At 57.4% G+C, this 19,346-nt stretch overlaps 1 protein-coding gene across 1 annotated transcript; it reads left to right on the top strand.

The window, feature by feature from the left end:
* The first annotated feature begins 4,066 nt into the window (after positions 1-4,066).
* Positions 4,067-18,953, top strand: UPP1 (uridine phosphorylase 1). The gene is made up of 9 exons (XM_058678021.1): positions 4,067-4,094; positions 5,148-5,305; positions 10,514-10,576; positions 14,188-14,305; positions 15,419-15,577; positions 16,738-16,852; positions 17,202-17,411; positions 17,526-17,672; positions 18,732-18,953. The coding sequence occupies exons 3-9, from the start codon at positions 10,533-10,535 to the stop codon at positions 18,869-18,871; spliced, it is 933 nt and encodes a 310-aa protein (XP_058534004.1). The 5' UTR covers positions 4,067-4,094; positions 5,148-5,305; positions 10,514-10,532; the 3' UTR covers positions 18,872-18,953.
* Positions 18,954-19,346: the final 393 nt, after the last annotated feature.

Genomic DNA, 19,346 nt, shown 5'->3' with positions numbered 1-19,346 from the left:
TGGCAGGGGAAGGAAAGAAATGTCCGAATTAATGGTGGGGGTAGCATCTTTTAAAGGCTCACTTCAAAGAAGTTTCTCCATAAACAGAGAATTCCTGATATCCATGGTGCCCGGCCCTGAGACAAAAGGTGTCACCAGCTACTCCCTCAGTTCTTTTTTAATGATAAAGAGGCCAGTCTGAACATATTCCCTTGGCAATGAGCTGACACTTCAGGTGGCGAATTGGAATGTTAATGTCGCCCTTGTCTCTTGGGGAAGTGTGTTCTGCATATGTTAAAATATGCACCTGTCTTGGGAGAAAAGTGCTCTGGTGAATCCAAGACATGGTGGGAAATACCCTTCTATTTGAGGAAACAAATGATGACTTGAGGACCCAGAATACCCTAACTGCCTCCTGCCCAGTCTAATTCCTCTCTCAAAACGAACCCAACTTCTCCAGGAGACCTGCGTAGTGGGCTGGAGGTTTTGCTGCTAAGATCGGGAGCGCAGCCCGGCCAGAAGCCCCACTGCCACTCCTCCATGTGAAGGCAGACTGGCAGGTGCAGTGGCCTGAGTGATTGGGACCCCTCTCCAAAGGATACTTTTGAAACCTGATCTGAAATGTGAGGAAGTTTGGGGTGAGCGGTCATGGGACTGCGTCCCAGCCAGAGGGTGGCACCCAGGAGCCTGACCTGGGCGGACCTAGGAGCCCTGATGATCTTGAAGGACTGAGCCTGGGTTGTAGGCTGTTAGGGGATTCTGGGTCCCCGAGTAATTTTTTTCCCTCAAATATGAAATGGTATTTTCTCCACCACGTCTTAAATTCACCAGAGCACATTTCTCTCAAGAGACAAGAGCATATTTAACATATCAAGAACATACTTCCCCAAGAGACAAGGAGCATGAATATCAAGGTCCCCACCTGAAGAGTCAGCCCAATTTTATCTCTGGCCATTGCCAAGGGGATATATATATTTTTTAAGATTTATTTATTTTTATTGGAAAGGCAGCTATACAGAGAGGAGAGTTTTAAACTGGCCTCTTTCTCATTAAAAAGGGACTGAGGAAGTTGGCTGGTAGCACCTTTGGGGCCTTTTGCCACAGGGCTAGGGACCACAAACCAGGAATTCTCCTTTGTTTATGGAGAAATATCTTTGAGGTGAACTTTTAAAAGACACCCCACCACTAACTTGGGTTTCTTTTTCTTTCCTGCTGCCACGGACGTATGAGTTTTTTCTCTCTTGAAGCCCTCTCGTCACCAGGACGGGAGTCTCTCTTCTCAACTTTTCTAATAAATCTTGCTTTAAAACTAAACTGTGTCTGCATGAAAATTCTTCTTTCCTGCGAGACAAGAATTGAGGTTGCTGCAGTATTCGGGGTTGAAAATGCCACAACAATTTGATCCTGAAACCAGAATGGTTCCAGACAGGAAGGGGACTGTGTTCATCACTGACGTGAGCGTCCAGCATGGAAAACCTGAATTTAAAAAAAAAAGGGACAAACACGACGGAAGAGCGGGGCGGACGAGCGCCGGGCGGGGGGCGCCAGGATTGTGGCTTCATAACTGCGGACTGGTAGGTTTTACGCGCTCTTAAAGTTCTTGTGTTGTTACATGCAGTTAATTCCGCAGGCAAGTCCTCTTTTCATGATTAGTTTACTGCAAGCCCAAACCCCAGATGCATCAAGGTGCTTAGTAGGCCCTTTATTCCAGCAGGGTAGAAGGGACACATCTCTTACCACAGTGGCGGGCTGGAGGGGGGGGGAGGTAAGGGAGGGGCTGAGGGCTGGCCCCAGGGCTGGCGACCGAGATTACCTGAGGCTCAGGTATGAGGGTGGGGACTAGGAGGGGCGGGAGATTGGGGAGTGGGATTCTGATTGGTGGATAACTGGAATGGTGAGAATTCCATGAGCTGTGGGGAAGTGGAGGCAGGAAATGGCGCCGGGTCCAAGACGGGATGTTCGAATTGGTCCTCAGTGACCAGTTATAGCAAAGGAGGGGGAGAACTGATACAGCATTATTCCGGGAGGACCAGGATTGCTGATGAGAGTGCCTGGGGGCTCCGGGATGGGCCTGATGGCCGAGGGTCGTCACAGGAGCAGAGCCAGAGGAGGGATTTCAGTGAGTGCGCACGTTACCTTTGTAACAAGAGCCTTCGGGAGAGGTTACATTGAAGACTCCTTTAGCTCGTGCAGGGCACGGGGTGGGGGTGGGGGTGGTGTGGTGGTGCCTATTGGTAGGCAGCAGCATGGGGCTGGGAGCGGGTGCAGCAGAGATGCTGAGACAGAAGCAAGCGTGGAGACCCTTGGCTGGCACCGCTTTAGAAGGACCCATTCCTGGGGAGGGTGGGGGGAGAATCCCCTCAGGAGACCTGTGTTATCCCTGGTGAGGGCAGCTCCCCTTCCACCCACCCCTTCCACCCGTGAGGCAGGTCTGCAGGGCGCATGCCAGAACTGAACCATGCGGGATAAGCACAGTCCACTCTAGCAGAGTCCCAGCATTCAGGAGTGCAACGCCAAGAGAGAAAGCTCCAGACAGGCCAGAAAGGGCCCACAAACGTGCTCAATCAACTGCCCTGTGAGATGGTGGCCAAGCCCTTCTCTCCTGGCGCTGCCCTGGCCAGAGGACTCTGAGACAGAGAAAACCTCCCCCAACAGATGGACCAGGAACTTAAACGGAAAACAGAACTACCAACTTTTGGAAAAGCAAAGGGCGAAAGTCCGCAGTTCGGGCTGGATGCAATGCTACAATGCACAAGGAAAGCATGGGCCTTGGGCTACAGGGAGGACGGACGAGAAACGCGGGCCACCTCAGTGTGCAGACTTGTTAGAGTCTCCTGCTACGGTGACAGGAGGGGGCTCCAAGGAGTCACTGGAAGTGCAGCCCGAGAAGGGCAGAAAAGATCCGGCATGGGGTGGGGGGCTCAATTCATCTTGGGAAGCAGTGCTGATACAAAAAAACCGTGAGAAGGGTGGGACTGGTGGCTTCCTCCTTCCCTTCCGATAAACTGGAATCTCCTGACGCGGGGATTGCTGTAGCCTTGCTGTAGCCGGTGTCTCTGCTTTGGCCACAATACAGTCCTAAGGGATGGTAATCAGTATGCTAGTTACAGCTAGGGAGAGAGTGCTCTACAAAGACCCTAACTGCCTATCAGCCGACCTGACTTTTCTTTTGAAAATAAATTGACCTCATTGAAAAAAGTTTTCTTGTGAAAGCTCTTAGAAAATAAAAAGATGCAAATGGGGGAGAGAATGGTTACATCCAGGAAAGAACTAGAATACTCAAGGAACCTTCCGATGTGCAGGGGTGAGCCGAGGACGAGGGGCCTGCAGGGATCTGTCCTCACGCATTCGGCCAGTTGCGCTGGCCAGCTCTCTGCTAGCTCCGGGCAGGTGCCCGCGTGAGCAGTGCTGTGCAGTTGCCCATGGCCAATTCAGTCCCAAAGAAGACCCAGACAGCCACGGCCCCTGCCGGCTCCAGTGCATGACTCACGCCTGCTTTGAGCCCTGTGTCCCTTTGCCGGTTCCCTTTCTGTAAACAGGAGGTCCAGCCTGAATCACGGGGGAGTCCCCTACTTTTTCCCGGGAAGGGTTGTTCTCTGGCCGAGGAACTTTCCGCATGAAGCTGGCCTTGGTCCCAGGGAGCATCCAGCGCCGGGGCTGTGGGGAGAGTGTGGGGTGAGGGCGGCCCCGGCTGGGCTCTCTGCCCCATTGCACCTTACTCACCCCTGACGCGGCCTCCAGCTCTTTGAAGCACATTAGCCGTTAACTTCTGCGGCCGGCGTGGACAGGGAAGAGGCTCGCGCACAAGGAACCAGGCAGAGTTAAGACGCCTCGGCTAGGGCCGCTGACACCACCAGCCCGGGCCAACGCCTTCTACTCGGATATCGCCCTCAGAACTCTTCCAGGCGCGGCTCCGGCTTCGCCTTCTCCCCGCCCCCGCCCCGCCCCGGCACCTGCCTGGAGCCCCGGGAGCCCCGGCTCCCTCCCCGGCTGCTCAGCCTGCGACCGCGCACGTGGCCACCGGCACCCTACGGGGACACCAGGGCCCACCGCTTTCGCTTGCGCTCCGGTCTCCGTCGCGCCGTTTGACCTGGCTAGCGGCCCTTGGCATTGGTGTGAGTTTCCGGGTCACCTGTGAGCTGGGGGCGAAGCCGGTGGAGCGGCGGGAGCGGCGTCACGGCCCGCTGTCAGCTTCCACACGCACTCCCCGTGCGAAGCGAATAGCGGACGCGCCGGGCGGCGCCAGCGCTTCCTTTGCCGGCTCTGCGCGCTCCGCGGCGGCGGCGGGCGGCGGGCCAGGCTGGGCGGCGCCGGGGGTCTGGGCGTCGGGGCCTGCGCGGCCTGGGTGCGAGGCAGGCCCCTCGGGCCGCTGAGCTGCGATTCCGCGTCAGGGGGCCACGTCCCCTTCCTGCGGCACCTCTACTTGCCTCCAGCCCCGCGGAGGCCCCCAGGTCTGGACGGTCCCAGGAGTCTGGGGCCGGAGAAGCGGGGGAGCGCTCGCTGCACCTGAGATCCCCGGACGAGCTGCACCTGCGGGGCTTTAAGGAGTACCAGGGCGGCTGCCGGGTCCCGGCAATGGCCCAACGCAACGGCGAGCCGGGGCGCCCTGGGGCGGAGCCGAGGCAGGCCGGGGCCGACCGGGGCGAGGCGAGGCCGCGCGGTGACCGCGGGCGGGGATCCGGGTGCCGGCGCCAGGCGGGGCGCGCACACTTGGTCGGACTTCCCTCTTGCCGGTGCTTCCCGCCCTCGACTGGTCCTGGTCGCTTCGCTGTGCCGGGAGGGCGCGGCTGGCGGCCGGGGGCGGGACCGGACGGCCAGGGCGCGGCTGCTGGCTCTGCTTTCTGGGTCGCTCGCGGCAGGATGCTCTCCCGCCCTGGCCTGATTTATGCTGTGGGGCAGGTGACTGCACTGCTAGGTGCGTGGGGACGTGCTGCGCGCTGTTAAGGTAAGCAGGACAGGACGGCATGCGGGTGCGCGAGGAGGGCGTGTGGGAGGGCTCTTCACCGAGCGTCCCCACGGCTTGGCCTCACACATCTCAGTCACAGGCCTTAGGGTTGGGCAGGCTGAGGTGCCCCAGAGTGTCGCCTGGAACGGGAGTGCCAGGGATCCCAGATCGTGCTTGGGGCCCGGAACTGGAGAGAGCTAACATCCCCCCTCATCTCTTGCAGACCCAAGAAGCCAAAAACGCTCGCGTTTCGTGGGAGCTGGTGCGAGACCCTGGGAAGGGACACCGGCAAGCCTCGTCCTTCCCCACTCAGGACCGCCCCGTGGCTGCGCCTTCCGAGTCCCCGAGGACCTGCTGCTATCTGACCCTGCCTTCCCGAGGGTGAGTCCCCGAGGAAGTCCAGAATCCAGAGCGCAGAGCGGAAGCCGCTTCCTGCCCGGTGGCCCTGGGTGCCCTTCCCTTCCCCCTGCTGGCGGCTCAAGACCCCCAGTCCAGATACCTTAACCTTGCCCTTGGTGAGACCTACTTGAGTTTGAATAGAAAGAATGCCTGCCTCCAGGTTCTGCAGTCCCCGCTGGACCTGACTTGCCCTCCCCACCCTCCTTTTCTGCGTCTGGGGCCTACGCAGTGTGGTCCACACCTGCTCTCCCCCTGTGTCTGCCCCACCTGGGCCTCTGCATCAGCTCAGGTTGGCTGGGCACCTGCTGCATTCTTGGCCTTTGAGCTTTGGTGAGAGTGCTTGAAAGGCCTGCTCCATTTGCATTGTTATTGTTTCTCAAAGCGAACTGCTCATAACTGTGCAAACTGCTTGGAAAAAAAAAGAAATGAAGATCGCGTATGTCAAAGGAAGTGAGACTTCAGGGTCAGAGGAGACTTTCCTAAACATTGCTGTCCATCCTTAACTGCTTTTCTCAAATATTTGCTTTTGAAAAATACAAGTCTTGCAAGCACTGACACACTGAGCTATTTTTGCAAGTAAGCTACCCATCTCCCATCCTATTCCAGTTTAGTGGGTTAAAATGAAAAAAAAAAAAACCCTCAAAACTAGAACCAAACCTGGAAATAGCCAGGGGGACCCCAGAGCCAGGTCTGGATTTCTCAGGACAGAGCCTGAGACTGTGTGCTGTGGAGAGCTGAGAGGCAGCCCCTGGGGCAGCGGGGAGACTGGGAGAATCCTGGTGCCTTGCTCAGGAGCTGGGTCAGCATTCAAGGCTGCAGGGCAGAGCCCTGGGGATAGTGGGTTAGACCTGCTGCGCAGCCTTTGCGGCCCAGCTGCAAGTGCTAACTCAAATCCTGGGCTCCTGTCACCCCGTGGGGACTCCACGACAGCTGGGGGCTCCTGGCACCGCGTGGGGGACTCCACCAGAGCTGCGGGCTCCTGTCACCCCGTGGGGACTCCACGACAGCTGCTGGCTCCTGGCACTGCGTGGGGGACTCCACCAGAGCTGCGGGCTCCTGGCTGTTGCTGCTGGCTGTTGTGTGGGGGTGAGCCTACGGGAAGACATTTCTCTGTCTTACCTTTCAATTAGGTGAGTTCCCTTCTCTTTTCTTTGGGGACAAAGGGCACCTGGGAGGATCCCAGGGCAGCCCTTATCAGATCAGGCCTTGGAATCTCTCCTGGAATTCCTTTGCGGCCTTAGCCTGAACTGCATCCTTGATTGCTGACTGCCACCTGCTGTTCTCCCTTGCAGCCAAGGCCAAGGACACTTGGGGGAGGAGGGACTTCTGAGCTCAAGGTCATTTCTGTGCCTTGTGGGCTTGTTGTGGACCCCTCCCACCTGTAGGGTCATCCCCAGCTTTGAACTGGTCTGGGCGCAGGAAGGTGCGGCTTCTGAGTTGGTGGCCTCCTCTCATTTCCCCATTCCGGGCCTCCCAGCCTGTGTTTCACTGCTGTCCTGTCTGGAGGGTCCTCCCTGCACCTGCTTTCCCTGGCTCAGCCCTTGGGGTGAGGGGGACATCCCAAACCCCCACAGCTCTGCCTGCAGCTTTGTTAGCCTGCCCGTATGGGCAGTGGCTCGTGGCTCGCGGGGTTTGTGCCCAGGCATCCTTTCCCATGTCTGGGGCTTCCTCCTCAGGATCTTGTGCTTTATCACACACACAAGTGATACGTAGTGCTTCTTTTTCTTTTTTTCAAGACTTATTTTATGTTTATTGAAAAGTCAGATATACAGAGAGAAAAATATATACAGACGGAAGAGACCCTAACACAAGCGGCTGTAACGGCCAGAGCTGAGACAATCTGAAGCCAGGAACCTGGAGCCTTCTCTGGGTCTCTTTTGTGGGTGCAGGGTCCCAAGGCTTTGGGCCAACTGCTTTCCCGGGCCACAAGCAGGGAACTGGATGGGAAACAGGGCCGCTGGGATACTAACCTGTGCCCATATGGGATCTCGGCACGTGCTTAGTGAGGACTTTAGCTGCGCTGGACGCGTGCTTGTGTTTCTTGAAGCATGGGGTCAGCGCCAGCATTCGACATGCTGTGGGCTGGTAGGGTAGGCAGCTAGTTCAAGGTCAGAAGCTTGGAAGCCACTCCCCTCCACACACCTAGGTGTTCCCTCTTACCCACCTGGGATGCTCGCCCATCATCGCCTATCAGCTGAGAGGGGGCGGTGTTGTATTTTTGTGTAACCACTTCCCTTGCAAGCCCCCATAAAGGCCCTTAATAGGGAGGAGTTCACTCTCTGGGTCGCAGGCTTCCATCACTCTAGCACTCCGCCTTGTGGCCTCCCCAGCACCGGCTTGCTTTCTGGCTTCTGGTGGACAGACTCCGAGGACAGGCAGCCCCGGCGCACGGCCCCTGTGTCTGTAGTCCTCACCCTCTGTTCACTGCTGGGGTGGGACAGTGAAGATAGCAATGCTAAGATGTTTTGTATCTCTAATGTGTGTGCTATCGGGAGTTCCAGGAGAGGTGAGGCCTAGCAGGGATGGACTGTGGGCAGAGAGGCCAGGACAAGGTGAATGTCTGCAGCTTTGTGTGCCCGGGTTGTTTGCTGTGTGTCTCTCAGGATAACTTCTATTGCTGGGGACGCTGGGCCATAGGTCTTCAGCTTAACGGGTGGACTTCAGGGTAATGACCATTTGTTCCTCTTTGGGCTTCGATGGACTGGATTGTTATATGGACTTATGATTTGCTATTTCTAGTGGGCCCTATTACCACCAATCTCGGTTAGTAAAGACGCTTAATACATCCTAGACTTATCTGGTGTGATCCCACTTGCACGCTGCAACAGGTGGGAGAAAGCAAAAACCCCAATGGGCCCTCTTCTGGCGGGTGCTGGAGCTGCACAAGGCAGGCTAATTTTCTGAGTTCCTCAAGTTGGTTTTTCTCAGCTAATGAGTAAACAGGAAGTGGCAGATCTTGGGAAAGAGGATGCAATTCTGTTGCAAAATCCAGGAGGAAGTGACTTCATGGCCAGGGTCTTCAGCCAGTTAAATGAAGATGCCAAAAGTTATCCATGGCTTCACATTTAATTAACAAGATAAACAAATTTTCTTTAAAGATTTATTTATCTTTATTGGAAAGTCAGATATAGAGAGAGGAGGAGAGACAGAGAGGAAGATCTTCCTTTGGTGATTCACTCCCCAAGTGACTGCAATGGCCAGAGATGCGCCGATCCGAAGCCAGGAGCCAGGAACTTCCTCCAGGTCTCCCACTTGGGTGCAGGGTCCCAAGACTTGGGCCGGCCTCGACTTTTTCCCAGGCCACACATGGCAAGCTAGATGGGAAGCAGGGCAGCTGGGATTAGAACCTGCGCCCATCTGGAATGCCAATGTTTGGAGGTGGTAGATAGCCAACTGAGCCTTCTTGCCCGGCCCTCCAACAGCATCTTAACCAGTGTTTGCCCTTGAACTTTTCCAGGAGATATCAAAAGTGTCTTCCTCCTGCTCAAAGAAAAATAGTTCAGCATACTCTATCATTGTGATTCAGTGAAACACTGATAAGCCAATTTCCCTACAGCCTCTCCCAGATTAAAACTTGATGCCGGGCCCGGCGCAGTGGCCTAGTGGTTAAAATTCTCACCTTGAATGGGCCTGGATCCTACATGGGCACTGGTTCTAATCCCGGCAGCTCCACTTCTCATCCAGCTCCCTGCTTGTGGCCTGGGAAAGCAGTCAAGGACGGCCCAAAGCCTTGGGACCCTGCACCCACATGGGAGACTTGGGCGAGGCTCCTGGCTCTTGACTTCGGATCAGCTTAGCTTTGGCTGTTGCAGCCACTTGGAGTGAATCATTAAACGGAAGATCTTCCTGTCTTGACAAAAACCTTGATGCCAAGTTCAGCTGTATAAATGATCCCCAGCAGCCTGTCCCATCCCAGGGCCTGACCAGATAGGGGCCTCCTGGAAGCGTCTCCTCCTTGTTTAAGGGTCTGGGCTACAATGAAGGCCTTCCTTCCACTGCTTGCTGGGTAGCCACTAGGAACAGGTGACAGGCACCTGTGCCTTGGTAGCCATCTGGGGAGGCTGCAGCCGGTCTAAGGGGAGATGGGTCACCTGCTGGGACCTTTGACCTCTTGGCGCGTCATTAATTGCTCCTCCACGCCCAGATCTCTTAGTTCTGCTGTCCCCTGCAAACCCGTGGGAGGGGCAACGGTCAGGCCTGCCTGCTGCTGGTGAGAGCAGCCCTTGGCGGCAGCAGTCCTGCAGCCTTCTGCCTGCTTCCTGACGCCCTGCCATGCCTGCTCAGCAGCACAGGGCTGGCCCGTGCAGGTGGACAGTGCAGAGGAGGGCCTGGGAAGGAGCCCAAGCCGGGTGGCTGGTTCTCGGCTGATCCAGAGGAAAGAGCCTGCTGTTGCATCCCCAGCTCCTCCCTGGGCTTGGAGGCTGCTTTTCTTTCTAGTGGCTGAAAAGCTTGAGCAGCTTGGTGGGAAGGAAGATGTTCACCTCCCAACATCCAGGTTGCACTTCAGGACGGGAGGCCCTTCGGTCTGGCCGGGGCAGAGCAGGTGTTGATATATATGGAAATGGGTCAGGCTGGATTTGGCTTAAATAATCAACCCTCCTGGTGCGCCTCCTTCGGAGGCAAGCTCCCAGGAAGCTCTGAGAGTGAGCGACGCGTCTGGGTTCTGGGAGCCAGGGCTGGGCTGCCCATGGGTGCCGCTCGCTGCACCTGAATGTGGCAGGCCTTCCAAAGCCATTCCCTTCCTTAGCTGGACTTTGCCGAGAGGCCTCTGTGAGTGCTCCGATGAACGGAGCAAAAACCTCGATGGAGAGAAACCCAGCAACTGCAGAAACCTCTTTGCTACAAAGCCCAAGTCCTGTAGAGTGGGGAATTCGTTATTTTTGTTTTTATAATGTGTGTTTTCATGCATTTTCGAAGGCTGCTTGTATTCCCTTTTGCATGAAGTCTTGGTGTGTATCATGGTGGTGGCAGTTGCAAGTTGTGTTCACCAGAAAGGGACTTTTGGGGTTGCAAGTGGGTGAGTGGCCTTCAGGACACTGACATCACCGCCTCACAGATGCGTGCACCTGCACAGGTATACTGTGTCTGCACCGTGGCAGGTGTACAGAGAAAGCCTCTGCCTTTCCCCAGGGCAAGGCTTACCTGGGCTCCTGCATCTCAGTCACTGTTCTATTGCTGTCTTCCCCTTAGATCCTGTTGCAGTGAGACCATGGCGGCTGCAGGAGCTGACACCAAGGAGCCCGAACGCCCCAAGTAAGGCCGCTGGGTGGCTGGGTAGGCTGGTTTTACTGAGGGGTTCCATACGGTGCCTTTCTCTAGGAACTCCACAGAGAGTGACATGTTGGGATTCCTGGTCTGTGAAGCCTCCGTGGCCCTGTGGAGTCAGACGGGCTGCTGTGCCCCTCTGGGATGCCTGGTGCTCATGAATAGGACTGGCTGTAGCAAATGGTGTGTCTTGTACAAAAGTCTTGGCTGCCCCCAGCGCTTCCCTGTTTCCCTAATCATTTTATGTTTTTTGTTGACTTGGTGGATGCCAGCCATGATCCTGCCATGCTCCCTCTTTAGCTTTGGGCGGTGCTGCAGAAGCAGGAATTTCTTGTCATTCTGATTCCTGTGCAGATGTTAAGCCACTGACTGTCACCACCCAGGTGGCTGCCACCTCTGCTGGGGTCACCTGGGCAGCCTGCTGTCCTGTTTTTTGGGGTCTCTCCCTACTCTGGCTCCTGAGCATTACACACCCAGAATCCTCCACTCTGCCCTTTGCCCTCTGCTCCTCTGTGACCTCAGACTCGTGCAGTATCACCCTGACAGCTCTGTCCCCGGTCAGGATCCCACGTGGACAGCGCTAGGCTTCCTTCCTCCCCTTGTTCCTGTGGACGGCCTGTCTGTTGGATTAGTGGTGCCTGGTGCTGCCAGTCATTGGCACCCTGGGGTGCTTGTTCTCCCCTCAGGGTGGGTGTGGTGGGAGGCATGGAGCTCCCTGAGGCCCACTCCTGGTCTGGGCTCCCCACTCACCGTGTCCTGCCCGGTGTTGGTAACTGCCACCTGCTGGAATGGGGGGGTAGGCATGAGAGGTGGAGAGCTTGTTGCAACAAACAGCCGTTTATTAAGGTGTATCCTTGAGCGCTGAAAATGTGTTAGCTGAGCATGTAGCCAATACATGGGCCTTGAGTGCCAAATGTATGAACACGTGCTGGGTGCGGATGGTTTTATTTCCACCTGGCATTGAAAGCTGCTGAGGGAAACCCTAGGTGTCAGCGACTTTGTGTTCTGCATGAGCAGTGCCAGTGCCTGGCTGGTGTCCTTCACGTCCTCTTGCTGCTGCTGGAGCCCCGCCCTGCCCAGCCTGCTGCTTTGTCCGCATCAGAGCTGTGCTGAGACGCGGGGACCAGCTTATGTCACAGTTTGTGACACACACGCCTGGTGGTGACCTCCTGCGCTCTGGAGTCAGTTTCGTCTCATTGACACCACGCCCGTTTCTGTGCATCGTGGTGCCCATGGGTTCTATTTGTCAGTGCACAAAGTGACAGGAAAAGCAGGTGGAGCTGTGTAGCTTGGACAAGTGCGCTCAGCACATTCTGGGGGTGGCCTCGTGTCTCGGCCACACTTGCCTGCTTTTTGTCATTGCATGTCTCCTTGCTTCTGTTGCCTCCTTTTGCTGGAACGGAGGAGAAAGGTTTTATTTCAAAACGCGTGACAGAGCAGATTCCTTGGGTGTGCTCTAGCCCGTCGGAGCCCGTCGTCAGCCTTTCTGCCTGTGCCCTGGGTGGTCCCAGCTCCCCGAAGGGTGTGCCGGGAGCTGACAGTGCTGCCATAGTGAGAACTTCAGGAAGCCTTGGCACCCCACGGGCTCTTTGGGCATGTGCATGCGTTGTCTAGTCCACATCGGAGCCTGGTTTGGGGTCCCAAGAATATTCTTGACCCTGGGTCTGCAGGTGACACAACCTGCCAGAACAAGATGGGCTTGTTGCAGACAGGTGTGCCGTGTGCCCTGGCAGGTACTTGCACTTCCCTGGCAGGCCGGCCGCTGAGCTCTGGCCCAGGGCCACCTAAACTCACCATCCACATGCCATCTCCACCCCACCGTAGCCTGGCAGTGCTGTGATTACACCCAAGTCTAGAGCTGAGACCCTCGCTGCCTCCCTAGCCTTTCCTTCTTTGTCTCAAGTTGGGTCAAGAAGGGGACAGGATTGTGGGTTCTGGGCCAAGTCAGACTTTCAAGGAAGAAAGAGGAGGCCCTGTACCTGCCCTGGCATGCTACATGGAGCACAGCGAGCCAGAGGTGTGAGGGCATGCCAGGGAAGGAGCCGCACCCTAGGGGTCCCGAAAACAGCAGGCTGCAGCCTGGGCTCCTGTTCTTGTTTGGGAAGCTCTGCCCAGCCACACTCAGGCGTGCTCACCTAGGCTCCTGACAGCAGCTGCCTGCATGCGGGCTCTCTGCCCCTCCCAGAGCAGCTCCACGCTGCCCTGCAGGTGCTCCAGCAGCCACTGTGAGGAAAGCCGCAGGCATGGAAGCCGCCTTTCGCTTGCCCAGTGGGCGTCATGTGGCAGAATCAGTAGCTGGTGCGAAAGTCCGGGTGGTGTTTGGGGGTGGGAATGTCGGAGCTCAGCAGGTTGGGCAGGCAGTCTCTGGGCTGCGGATTAGAGTTCATTGTTTCAATTCTGGCTGACAGATTGCTCATGAAGTACTGAGTGTCTGTCATGTGAACCTCAGATGGCTGTGCTCCATGGGTCGGCCTGACGCTGTGATCTCTGTGTTTGGGAGTGTGCTTCTGGACTCCTGGCCTCCCCAAGCAGGGCCGGAGGAGGGGCGAGGGGTCTGGGGCTTGGCAGCCCCTGCTGTGCAGGCACAGTCCTCGCCTCCACAGCTCCCCGTCACAGGCAGCCCAGGCTTCACGCAGTGTCTGCTGGCCACCATCCTATGGCTTGGGACGGGCTCTGGGATCTCCTCCTATACCCCACATCTTCTTGCTTAGCCTAGGCCCTGGGTAGGTCTTGCTGTAAACTGACAATTGCCAAGGGCATCCCCAGCACCCAGGGGACACTGGACACTTACTGCTGAATTGCAAAGGGTAGAGATGGCATCTGGTGAAGGGGTGCAAGGTGCCACCCTCCAGGGAACAGCCCCCCATGTCCGGCCGTGGGAAGCTGGGTGACCTCGGTCCTTTGGTTTGGGGAGGCATCCTCTCGCAGGCTTGATGCATTATACTGCCTGCTCCAGGGGCCTGACTGCACCCCAGGCCTCTCGCCTCCCAGAGGCTGAAAGTCCCCACCCTCCAACCCACCCTGGTCCTCTGGGACAGCCTGGCTCTGAAGCCCCTAGAGCCTGTGAGCTGTCGGGTACCAGTGGCATGGTCGTCTGGGACAGCCCGGCTCTGAAGCCCCTAGAGCCTGTGAGCTGTCGGGTACCAGTGGCACGGTCGTCTGGGACAGCCTGGCTCTGAAGCCCCTAGAGCCTGTGAGCTGTCAGGTACCAGTGGCACGGTCGTCTGGGACAGCCTGGCTCTGAAGCCCCTAGAGCCTGTGAGCTGTCGGGTACCAGTGGCACGGTCGTCTGGGACAGCCTGGCTCTGAAGCCCCTAGAGCCTATGAGCTGTCGGGTACCAGTGGCATACAGGGTGATGCTTTGCATGGGGAGGATCCCGGCTTCTGGGAGTTATGCACACATTTCCCAATGTCCCAAGCGGTGAAGAGGACAGAGGGGCCAGAAGGGAGGGGAAGTGGGACCTTGGCGGGGCTGGGATCAGCTGGCAGTCCCCTTCCTCACGTGGGCCTCCCAGGTCTGCTGACGCGTGTAGTGTGGTAGTGTGACAGTGCCAGTACCGACATGGCATGCTGTATCCCTCCCACCTCCTTTCCGACAGCGGCTGCCTTGTCCAGCTTTCCAACCCGCATCTGGCGACCATGAAGGAGGACCTGCTGTACCATTTCAGCCTGGGCACTGGCACGCATGACTTCCCGGCCATGTTTGGGGACGTGAAGGTACAGGCCCTCCTGACCAGCTCACACTTTGGGGTGAGGGATGGAGCAACACAGGTGGCAGATTCATGCACCTGTCTGTTGGCTGCTTTAGGGCAGACGAAGCAGGTGGAGGGGGTGGGGAGGAAGGTCCACCATCCTGCTGTGCTGGCCCCTGCCTCCTGGCAGTGCACTGTGAGATGGGCACAACACACAGCAAGCTTCCTGGGCGCAGGGACAGAGGGCAGAGGTGCCCGTGTCGCAGCCGACCCTTGGCTCTGTGTGCCCTTCCCCCGGGGCTGGTGTTGCCGAATGTGGCTTCCAGGCTGTTTTTCCTATGTCTCTATCTGTCCAGTTCTCTTTTTATCTTGTTTTTATCTTGTTGTACATGTGGAGCACACTGTGACATTTCCAAATTAGGGATAATGAGCTGACATTGATGAGGGGAACCGACCAATCTGCCTGTCCTGGGACATGCATCCCCTGTTAGTTTGGGGGATGGTGGCAGCCCGCTGCCTGCTGCTTTGATATGTGTGAAGAGAAGTAGAAGTGTGCAGCCCAGCCCAGCTGGCCTGTTGCAAACACAGATGTTTGCAGATGTCCAACCCCACGGGTGACTGCACGGCCAGGGGCACTCCCGGGGGTCCACCCCCGTGGGCGTGGGCAGTGCTGTCCTCTGGTGTTGCTGCCTTCACTCTGCGCAAACCCCCTGTTCTCCATGACCTCCCTCCGTCCTATTATGATAAGATGGCTTAGTTTTTCCAGACTGTGGAGCTTTCTGCTTTGTGTTCAGAGAATTAGAATTTCATGTATATTCAGATTCCTTAAAATTGGCATTTTCTTATGTGAGGCAGTGTGCATTATTTTTAGCTACACCACACAGCGACAACTCCCCAAGCCCATGGTTCTCTCAGTGTGCTGACCGCCTGCATCGTCTTGCTCCAAACCTGGTTCCCAAGCTGCCTTCCACATGGCAGAGGCAGGCCAGCACACGAGGGGCCTGGAATTAGTCCAGGTTGGGAAGCTGCTGGCGTCACACTGTGGGGTCTGCCTCTGAAAGCCCCCAGCCCAGCCGGTGCCCGTGGTGTGGAACCTTGCCCTGGAGGAGCCCTGATGGTTTCTGTTCTCTGGCTGCAGTTCGTGTGTGTGGGAGGAAGCCCCTCGCGCATGAGTTCCTTCATCAGGTACGTGGCGGCGGAGCTGGGCCTGGGCCACCCCGGCGAGGATTACCCCAACATCTGCTCGGGGACTGACCGCTACGCCATGTACAAGGCTGGACCCGTCCTGTCTGTCAGTGTGAGTGCCTGCCCCGGCCTTGGGCCCTGGGCTCTGCAGGCCCCCGTGGTGGCCTTGCATGCCCAGGGCTGCCTGGTCCCCTGACATCTCTTGACTGTCGATGGCTGGAGGTGGGGTGAGCCTGCAGTGGCCACAGGCTCCTGTACCAGGTGGAAGCTCCTGCCCTCCAGGCTCGGTCTCCCGTAGAGCCTGAGTACACAGAAGCCATTGCAGAGCAAACAGCAGCTGTCTGCCAGGTGAGGGTGGCAGGTGTGGACAGCAGGTGCAGGGAATGAGCACGCCAGAGTGGGCAGGAGACAAGAGGGTGCCCTGCCTGGCCAGCAGGGGGAAAGCCACAGTCAAGGGCCAGCTGTCCAGGACTCTGTCACGGAGTGAGCAGCTGCTTCCTGGCAGATCCTCATGGAATATGAGCATGAACCCTGAGGTCAGAGAGGCCTCTGCGCTTGGCAGGTGTTTCCAGTAGTGGTGAAGAGCTGCAGAGGTGGCCAAGGGGCTCCCTCCCGCTGGCAGGGGTGCCCCACCGGCTGCTTAACTGAGAATCCTAGTGAGGCTGAGAGACTGGAGGGGAGGCAGCAGCGTGGGCCGAGGCCTGCTCAGCAGGTGCCTGGCTGCACGATCTGCAGCAGAGAGGGCAGGGAGAAGGGCAAAGAGGAGAAGCCAACCAGCGGGAGGGCATGAGGCAGCCTTGGGGAACCCTGGCAGCCACCGCCTCCCTTCCTGAGGTTTCCTATCCCCACTGGATGGACAGGTTGTGTGGGTCCCGCAGCTCTGCCCCCTTCACCCTCAAAGTGTCAATACTTAATACAGGTCTGTTTCCAAGTTCATCTTCCATTACCATGGAATTCCATTGAGATGCCCCACCTTAAATGTCCACAGAGCACAGTGGACCCTCCTCCCACAGGAGTGTGCATTCTGAGAGCCCCAGTGGGTGTGTGAGCCCTGGGACAGTTCTGAGCACCTCCGGGTACAGGATATTTGCTCTGTGTCCTTGCCTGTGAAAGCCAGTCCATGAGGGATCAACAGTAACTGAAGATGCAGTAGTGGAGTGTAGTAGCAGTTCCGCAGATGTGGTCCCCACTGGGCACTGGGGGTGGGCTTCGTGTTGGGGATGGCTGTGTGGATTGGCTGCAGCCCACTGACCCGGGATCTCTGCCGTCCAGCACGGCATGGGCGTTCCGTCCATTGCCATCATGCTGCATGAGCTCATCAAGCTGCTGTACCACGCCCGCTGTTCTGACGTCACCATCATCCGTATTGGCACTTCTGGTGGAATAGGTAAGGTCCTACCTGGGGCCTGTTCACTAGGGCTCTGCTCTCACTGGGGGTCAGGGTTCAGCATGAACTTGGGGAGGGGGACACACGGGGCAGGGAAAGAAGGGCAGGGTAACTGCTCCAGGAGGCTGTACCCTACAAGCATTCACAAGGAAACCCACCTCCCCCCAGCATCCTGTGAGCTAGCAGAGTGGCTGGGATCGGGTGCTGTCTGCTTTTGCACTTTCTACAGATCTCATGTCTCCCTGCCAGGTAGTGTGCATGATGGTGAAGGTGGCAGAGCCCGAGACATGGGTGCAGTGTTCATGGACGGCTTCTCCCGCATGGCCCTGACATGTGCTACCATCCTCAGGTCTGGAGCCCGGCTCTGTGGTCATCACCCGGCAGGCCGTGGACGCCTACTTCCGGCCGGAGTTCGAGCAGATCATCCTAGGCAAGCGAGTGGTGCGCGGCACGGACCTGGATGAGCGGCTGGTGCAGGAGCTGATGCGATGCTCCAGCGACCTGGGCGAGTTCAACACCGTCGTGGGCAACACCATGTGCACCTTGGACTTCTACGAGGGTGAGGCGGGGCAGGGGCTTCTGTCCCCTAGGTTGGGGTGGTCACGCCGGGCTGCTGGCTTCGCCGTAGGGGCCTGTCAACCTGGCTGAGGAAGTGTCTCCTGCTGTGTTACAGGGCAGGGCCGGCTGGACGGCGCCCTGTGCTCCTACACGGAGAAGGACAAGCAGGCCTACCTGCACGCGGCCCACGCCGCTGGCATCCGCAACATCGAGATGGAATCCTCTGTCTTTGCCGCCATGTGCAGCGCCTGTGGCCTCCGAGGTAGGTGGCGTGGGGTGGCCTCAGTACCTCCTCATTGCTTTGTCTCTGCTTTGCCAGCCCCGGTTTCTGCTCTGGCTGCACCTGCCCCGCTGTCAGTGCCTGACGGGTGGTGCCCTTTGTCACGTGACAAGCGCAGACCCTCTGTGTCCCTGCAGTGTCTCCCCCGGCTGCTGGCAGCATGAGGTGATAAGACCCACCCTGATCAGATCGCTGGTTGCTGCCTCTTCCTGAGCCCTGGAGAGCTCATGGTTCTTTCACGAATACTTAACTGAAAAGCAATGGCGGGGAGAGTGAGAGAGAGAGACCAAGGTCTTCCATGTACCAGTTGCTTCCCAAATGCCCTCAAGCCAGGCTAAAGACAGCACCTAGAAACTCCATTTGGGTCCTCCACGGGGGTGGGGCCTGTGGACCAGCACCTCCTGCCTGCCCAGAGACATTAGCAGGAACCCTGGTGTGCAGAGTGGCCACCACTCACACTTACGATGTGGCTTCACAAGCGGCCGTGTCACTCTTGGTGCCACGACACCTGCTGTTCAGCTTCACCACCTTGGCATTTTTGCACGACAGCTCCTCCACCTGCATGCTTCTAGCCATCTAGAGACTAGTTCTGTCTCTGGACTCCCTTGGGTCCCTGTCACCTCAGGATGGCAGAGGGCAGCCTTGAGCTGGCCTTGGAAGTGGTCTGGGTTCCTTTTCCTTTCTTCCACGCTCCTTTGTTTCTTCCCCTCTTTCCTTTGTTTTAAGATTTATTTGAAAGGCAGAGTTAGAGAGAGAGACACTTGGGCCTTCTGCTGCTTGCCCAGGTGTATCAGCAGGAGAGCCAGGACACATGGGATGGCAGCATTGTAGGCAGTGGTTTGGCTCACTGCCCCACAGGCTGACCCCTGGGGCGTGTCTTGAAGGAGCGGCAAGGGGAGAGTGAGATGGGGCAGCTGGTCTGGGAGGGAGGATGCCCTGAGGGCTGGACCTGGTGGCCTCCAGAGGGCTCGGCCATCGCTCCCTCCCTGCAGTTGTTGGTCAGAGACCCGACATTGCTGTGTTTGGCCTTTGTTCCCTCAGCGGCCGTGGTGTGCGTCACCCTCCTGGACCGCCTGCTGGGGGACCAGATCAACAGCCCACACGAGGTGCTGTCCGAGTACCAGCAGCGGCCACAGCGACTGGTGAGCTATTTCATCAAGAAGAGCCTCGGGAAGGTCTGACCTCACCTAACCGTGTCCTGGGCCAGGCTGCGTGCCTGCCACCAATAAAACCCTGTCCACAGCCCCCTTTGCTGTGAGCTGAGATGCCTGGGCACTGACACTGGGAACCCTGGATTAACCACACCAGAAGTTTCTAAGTTTCAGTAGAGCGCTTCTAGCTATTGTTGCTTGATTTGGGATTTCTTCCAGAACAATTTCTTTTTTTTTTAAGATTTATTTTATTTTTATTGGAAAGGCAGATATGCAGAGGGGAGAGGCAGAGAGGAAGGTCTTCCGTCCAATGATTCACTCCCCAAGCGGCTGCATCGGCTGGAGCTGTGCCGATCCGAAGCCAGGAACCTGGAGCCTCCTGGGTCTCCCACGCAGGTGCAGGGTCCCACCAAGGCTTTGGGGCATCCTTGACTGCTTTCTCAGGCCACGAGCAGGGAGCTGAATAGGAAGTAGGTCCGCCGGGATTAGAACTGGCGCCCATAGG

This window comes from Ochotona princeps, chromosome 20 (assembly GCF_030435755.1).
Source record: "Ochotona princeps isolate mOchPri1 chromosome 20, mOchPri1.hap1, whole genome shotgun sequence".
Taxonomy (NCBI): domain Eukaryota; kingdom Metazoa; phylum Chordata; class Mammalia; order Lagomorpha; family Ochotonidae; genus Ochotona; species Ochotona princeps.
Note: the sequence above shows the minus strand (reverse complement) of the source record. Positions and strands in the feature narration are given on the sequence as shown.